We start from the raw sequence: 7,178 nt of genomic DNA, 5'->3' as shown, positions 1-7,178 counted from the left end.
ACACACACACACACACACACACACACACACACACACACACACACACACACACACACACACACACACACAATCTGGTGCAGCTATCTTTATCAGGCCATAGCATTGACTTCCATTATTTTCTACAGCCTAACCCTGACCACCAACCCAAACCCTACCTACCTGACCCTAAGACTAACCTAAACTCAATTCACACCTTAGTCCTAAACTTAACCCCCGACCCACCAACGGCATTTCCCCTCATGGGGATCAGGTCCCCACAAGTGTGTAGGCCAAAACGTAGGGAATACCATTGCACGCACGCACACACACACACACACACACACACACACACACACACACACACACACACAGGTTCGCCCAGATATACATTTGGGGACATTCCATTGACTTCCATTACATTTCTACAGCCTAACCCTGACCACAAACCCTAAGGCTAACCTCACAGGTACCTGCCTGACCCTAAAACTAACCTAAACTCAATTCACATCTTGGTCCTAAACCCAACCCTCAACCCACCAATGGCATTTACACCAAATGGGGACTCGACTTTTGTCCCCAAATGCACCAGTTGTCCCCAAATGTAGGATTTTTGTCTTAAAATTGCCCACAAATATCACCAAAGCCGAACCCCCCCCCCACACACACACACACTTGTATTTCTATCTTCATTAGGACTGTGTGTTGACTTTCAGTCTTTTCTAAAGCCTAACCCTAAACCTAACAACCCACCAGTACATAGCTAACCCTAACCCCCCACTGAACACTTGAGACTGGAACAATGGTTTACCTTTCAGCACAACAAGGAATCTAAGCATATTTAAGCTAGATGACTTGTGAGCAATATTTAGACTTAAACTCCTTCAAACAAATGTAAAGAGTCCAGAACAGGAAGGTTCAGAAGTTTACATCCTAAAGGACAGAGTCAAAGAATCCATTTATTTAATGTTATGGTTTCTGGTGAGGTAGGATCTAAATGCAGGCCCAAGAACAGAAACTGAGATTTAAGTACAGGAAGGCAATCAGAAACAGGTGTGAAAAGAGATCCCATTAGATTACTCAGACAGATAATTAAATTCTGATTCAAAAAAGAGGAGGGTGAAGAAAAGGTGACAGCTCTGGGTGCACTCATGGTTGTAAAAACAAGTACTTGTACCACACATTTTGCCTGCAATCTTTGAACACTAACATGGTTTTGGTGGTGAAAGTGTTAAAACATCTGGTTTCTTTCAGGGTCTTTTCATTTTAGAATCACGGAATGTGTTTTTACTTTTTTGTTCATTTAATAGGGGGCACAAAAAAGATAAAAACAAGTTATCTGAAGTGCTGTGCTAAATGGTGTCAGGTTTAAACATAGCTTGACCCAGGGCACAGGCAGAGTTCGGGTGAAGAAAAACCAAGTCTTTATTAAATCAAAAAAGCTGACGAGGCAACTGAGAAAACTCACTAGACGAGACGTGGCAAAAAACTTCAAGGACAAGAAAAACCAAACAAGCTGCACAGCACAATGATCTGACACAGTCTGAACACAGGACACAAAATATAAAGATAAACTAATGAGGACAAACAAGAAACACCTGGAGGAGACACAAGGGGAAACAGGTGAGCGGTGGGGCAGCAGAGCAGAGAACACCGGAACACTGAATCACTTGAAAAACCAAGGCATAAAAACACAGACCATGACAGTATCTCCCCCTTAACGACAGCTCCAGACGTCAACAAGGAGAGGCGCGGGACAAGGGGAGACACATGACAAAACAGACTTGAAGACAAAACACGAAAGTTTAGAGGGACGGCCAGGAAACCATCCAAAATGGGGCTGAGCAGGAACAGGGATGGAGCCACAGGAGGAGGCAGAAGTCAACGTGGAGCCAAGGGAGGAGGCGGGAGCAGACATGGAGCCAAGGGAGGAGGCGGGAGCAGACGTGGAGCCAAGGGAGGAGGCGGGAGCAGACATGGAGCCAAGGGAGGAGGCGGGAGCAGACGTGGAGCCAAGGGAGGAGGCGGGAGCAGACGTGGAACCAAGGGAGGAGTCGGGAGCAGACATGGAGCCAAGGGAGGAGGCGGGAGCAGACGTGGAGCCAAGGGAGGAGGCGGGAGCAGACGTGGAGCCAGGGGAGGAGGTGGGAGGTGATGAGGAGCCGGCGGAGGTTGAGGGAGCCAGAGATTCGATGACGGTAACCAAAGGTGACAGAGGAGATGAAGGGGTGATGGGCGACGACCCAGGCGACATGGAGGCGACGGCAGCCGACCCAGGAACCTCGAGGACCGCCGAACCAGGAATCGCCAACCCAAGAACCAGAACTGGAACCGCCAACTCAGGAACTGGGACTGGAACCGCCAACTCAGGAACTGGGACCAGAACTCCAATTCAGGAAGTGGGACCAGAACCGCCAACTCAGGAACTGGGACCGGAACCGCCAATTCAGGAACTGGGACCAGAACCACCAACTCAGGAACTCCAGATGAACCAGAAGACTCAGTAGACTCAGATGACTCAGATGACCCAGGTGACTCAGATGACCCAGGTGACTCGGATGACCGAGATGACTCAGAAGCAGGAACAGCCGGTTCGGGCAGCAAAATCTCAGGAACACTTAACAACCGGCACAGGACCAGAGAAGGGGTGGGAGGGTGGGTGCATGATGGCTCAGCCAGAACCCCCTGAGCAAACAGGAGGAGCCGCTGATGGCCTGGCAGAAGCAGCAGATCAGGGCGACCCACCAGAACGCGCTCGATCTGCCAGTAGAGTAGCTGTCTTATCAGTGAGCGTGGAGGTCCACCTGAGGATCTTCACTGATCCTCCGATGAGAGAGGATGTCACCTGTTCCTCCCAGGGTGGCAAAGACGGGACTGGCTCCTCAGGGGCAGAAAGAGGATGACCAGCTGCAGAGCGCTCAGGTGAAGCCGGTGGACTCCGGTGACGAGAGGTGAGAGACTGAAGCACCGAGGGGCGGCGAGACAAAATGTCCAACTCCTCTCTGGGAAAACCCGAAAATGAGGTGCCTGTGGGCAGGGTGCTTGGTCGGATTATTCTGTCAGGTTTAGACATGAATTGACCCAGGGCACAGGCAGAGTTGGGGTGCAGAAAAACAAAGTCTTTATTAAATCATAAAAGCCAATGAGGCAGCTGAGAAAACTCACTAGATGAGACGTGGCAAAAAACTTCAAGGACATGAAAAACCAAACAAGCTACACAGAACAATGATCTGACGCGGACTGAACACAGGACACAAACTATAAAGACAAACTAATGAGGACAAACAAGAAACACCTGGAGGAGACACAAGGGAAACAGGTGAGCGTGGGCGGGACAGCAGAGCAGAGAACACAGGGGAACACTGAAACACTAGAAAAACCAAGGCATAAAAACACAGATCATGACAAGTGGCAGCTTATGTAATGTAATTGTTCCCCACTCAGGGTGCCATCTCATTGGGGACATCCTGATTGTGTCATATGTGCATTGTCCTAAACTGGGGTGTGTACAGTAAGTGTGTGTGTGTCTGTGCTTCTAGACTGGTGAAGGTGTGAAGGACTCACGGAAAGGAATGTGTGCAAATCATTTGAGCTCCATAGCAGGTTTTCTCAAGGTGAGTCTGATCAAATGGTGAGAAAAAGCAAATGTTTGTCACAACTGAACCCTCACTCTCAAACTTTAAATAAGTCCCATTTTGTTCTCCCTCTTAAACCTTAATGTATTATGTTGACAGGGAGCCCATGTAACTATAAACGCTCGCTCGGAGGAAGACGTGGAGCCAGAAACCATCTTGGCAAAAGTGGCCAAAGCGTCTGGAGCCGACTTCAACTTTCACAAACAAACACCTTACATAGAGCCGCCCAAAGGACCTGTGGTGAGACGATCACTCTACATGAAATAATTTATAAAGGAGTACTACCAAATAGATAACTATGTATTACACTACCAAGCCAAAGTTTTCTTTAATATTTGTTTCTAGGTACAAGAATGACAAAAGCTTAAGAATGAAACTACGTTTGGATCTAAATTCACGTCTGTTAATGTGATGACAGTGATGAAAATAAATAATTTAAGTTTTAAGTGAACAAAAAGGATGTACAGTGATCTAATAATTGCATTGCTGTCACGACTTGGTGGTGAGGAGAACCCAAAATGCAGGCAGGCAGGCAGACCAAACTTAAAGTAATTAAAAAGACTTTAATAAACAAAAAAGGCCAACGTGGTGGCAAGCTAACAAAACAAAGAAACAAAACAAAACTTGGAGCATGAGCATGAGCATGGGTAAGTAAATGAACAGACGCTGAAGTGGTGAAGAGAAGATCCTTAAATACAAACAGGGCTGAGTGGAAGTTGGAAACAGCTGGGTGATTACAATTAAAGACAGATGAGTGTGGCAGGCTGGAAAAATACAAAGAAGCTGACTGAGGTAAACATGGCACAGGAAACTGAAAACAGGAAATGAGAAAATAAGACAATACCAAAACAATCTGAAAAATACTACCAGAAAATAACCAAAACACAAGAATCATAACATAACACACAAGAATCATGACAATTGCACAATCTTATACATATAATAAGTTTTTAAACAAAATTCACAGCTTTGCTTCTGTTCATCCAACAGGGCTCTGTGTATCAAAAGGTCAATGCAGTGAAGGAAATTCAACAAGTCAACAAGGACGACTTCTGGGTCCAGGCTCAGGTTTCTACTCACACAGAAGCTGCAATCCAAATCAAACCCACCCTCAAAAACCAAAATCTGTTTTGTGTGAGCCTGATCAATTTTTTCACTGCATTTGATTTTTTTTCCAGATTGCTGAAGAAGTGCGTCTGAAGGAGGAGAACAAGAGAGCAGAGCAGGAGAAAGAGAAACGGGAGAGGGAGAGGAGGGAGCTGGATGACAAACAGGCCAAGGAGAGGGAGAGGTTAGCAAAGGAGAGAGCTCAGCAGATCGAACAGGAGAAGTGAGTGAAACATACTGCAAGTACGGTAAACCCACGACAGGTGACAAAAACTGAGGCGTCGTGTTTGTGCTTGAATGACAGGGTGCTTCAGAAAAAGAGGGAGGAGGAGACAAGAGAAAGGGAGCAACGGCAACAGGTGAAGGAAGAAAAAAATGTCAGCACGTTTCCAGATTGTTTAAAGTGATGTATCAGACAAAGGTCTGACGCCCCACTGCAACTCAGAAACTGGTCTGACACTGATTAGTAAGTGATAAAAATAGGTTATATTAGGGTTTTTTTAGGTCAGAAATTGAAAAAGTGAACCGAACTTCACCTGGAGTTCCAGTGTCTACCAGTGTTATGAGAACATGTTAATCCATGCAAATATTGTGTCTTTTTATCTTACTTTTACCCAAGAAATACCCAAGAAAACACAAGTATTTTATTCGTGACAAACACGTAGAGAAATCCATATTGTAAGACTGGCCGAAGCAGATGAAACTTGAGTTATGGCTGTTCAAATAGATATCAGTCAGATATAATGTCAGTCTTTGAGGTATTTCTGTGAAGTCAATAACCTACAACAATGTCAAAACCAAAATGTCTTAAAAATTTGAATGAAGTCACTGAATCTGAAGAAAGATAAGAAAAAAAATGACACTAAAGACCCACAACAAACAGCTCCAACTACAGAGTCTTCCATTGATGTTTTTGGGTAAATATGACTTCCAGAAATGTGGATGCATATGTGGTCCATGTCAGTTCATTTACATAGCACCTTAAAAAGCAACAAAAGCTGACCAAAGAGCTTTATAGTTCAATCAAGGACGTCTGTCATTAAGAAAACAAAAGAGAAATACAGAAACACAATAAAACAAAACAACAAATAAAATAAAACAGCTCTAATTGAACTTCAAATCCTACCTCAGTCAAAAGCCAAAGAAACGAGATGGGTCCTGAGCAAAGATGTAAAAGCCTCAACATTCTCAGTGGACCGAATGTCAAGAGGTAAGATGCTCCACAGTTTTGGAGCAGCAATTATAAAAAAACGCAATCATCACTGGATTTCAATTTGGATCTCTGGACATCGAAGAGTAACTGGTTGGTGGAGTGTAGATGTTGCCAGACCATTAAAGACTTTAAAATCTTAAAATTAATTCGCAGGAGAACAGGAAGCCAACAAAGAGAAGCCAGGACCGAGGTTATGCATACATTATTATTATTATTATTATTATTTTTATTATTAATATTATCATTATTATTATTATTGTACCTGTTAAAAGACTAGCTGCTGCATTTTGGACAGCTTGTAAGCAATGCAGAGATCATTTATCCAAGCCAGCATACAAAATATTACAATAGTCTAAATGAGAGGTAATAAAATCATGAATCACTTTTTTCATGGCCTTTAGTGGGAAGATACCTCCTGGTACTTGCATGTGTTTGCCCTTTTGATGTTTGATTTTCTCAGTGATTTTGTTTTTAAAAAATGTATTATATCCATGTTTTAGATTTATATTTTAGTGAAAACAGTATATTTGAACGTTATGTGCCTGTTTTAGAACCAGCAGGACAACATGAGCAAGATATCAGGAATCAGCTCTGCTGCTTCTGTGCAAAAAGCTAATGTGAGTATGTTTGATTGACCAACATTTACATCTAAATCGGCCCCATTATTTTAATACTCTTACATTATCAGCATTTTTCTAGTGCTTAAATAGTAACAAATAGCAATAAATTCCTTTTACCTGGAATGTTAGGATATTTTGACCTCTGTTGCTTTGGTTTTAGTGTCTTCTCTTTATGGAATGTAATTTTAAATTTGCTGTAATATCCCTTTAAACACTTTATTTTTCATGTACAGGAAGCAAAGTCTCTGATTTCACAGAGATCATTCAATCCCAGAGATATATTTAAGCAGAGGGAGCAGAGCATGGAGAGCTCCAACAGCAGTTCCCCTACTGCATTCAGACCTGGTAAACAACACAACAAACAATAAACAACAAGTGATGGAAAGGATGGTTCATGCATTCATGTTTTCACCCTTAGGGAAGCTGCAGAGTTCGTTTCTGTCTCAGCAGTCATTTGAGAGAGAAATCCCGGTGAAACCTCAGAGTACGGCGTCATCTCCTGCTGCCAATCCATTCTTCACGAGACAGTCTACGGTCTTACCTGTCTCCCAGTCTCCGGTCTTACCTGTCTCCCAGTCTCCGGTCTTACCTGTCTCCCAGTCTCCGGTCTTACCTGTCTCCCAGTCT

The 7,178-nt window shown here is 43.8% G+C and overlaps 1 protein-coding gene across 1 annotated transcript in view; it reads left to right on the top strand.

The window, feature by feature from the left end:
- Positions 1 to 7,178, top strand: part of LOC106524409 (drebrin-like protein A) — a gene marked incomplete in the record, with an annotated part of 15,624 nt that overhangs the window by 2,248 nt on the left and 6,198 nt on the right. Inside the window, 8 exon segments of the mRNA XM_014018207.1 lie at positions 3,516 to 3,590; positions 3,711 to 3,851; positions 4,602 to 4,679; positions 4,790 to 4,941; positions 5,023 to 5,077; positions 6,483 to 6,548; positions 6,785 to 6,896; positions 6,970 to 7,178. Of these exon segments, the coding sequence (XP_013873661.1) occupies positions 3,516 to 3,590; positions 3,711 to 3,851; positions 4,602 to 4,679; positions 4,790 to 4,941; positions 5,023 to 5,077; positions 6,483 to 6,548; positions 6,785 to 6,896; positions 6,970 to 7,178 (888 nt within the window).

This window comes from Austrofundulus limnaeus, unplaced genomic scaffold (assembly GCF_001266775.1).
Source record: "Austrofundulus limnaeus strain Quisiro unplaced genomic scaffold, Austrofundulus_limnaeus-1.0 Scaffold186, whole genome shotgun sequence".
NCBI lineage: Eukaryota > Metazoa > Chordata > Actinopteri > Cyprinodontiformes > Rivulidae > Austrofundulus > Austrofundulus limnaeus.
Note: the sequence above shows the minus strand (reverse complement) of the source record. Positions and strands in the feature narration are given on the sequence as shown.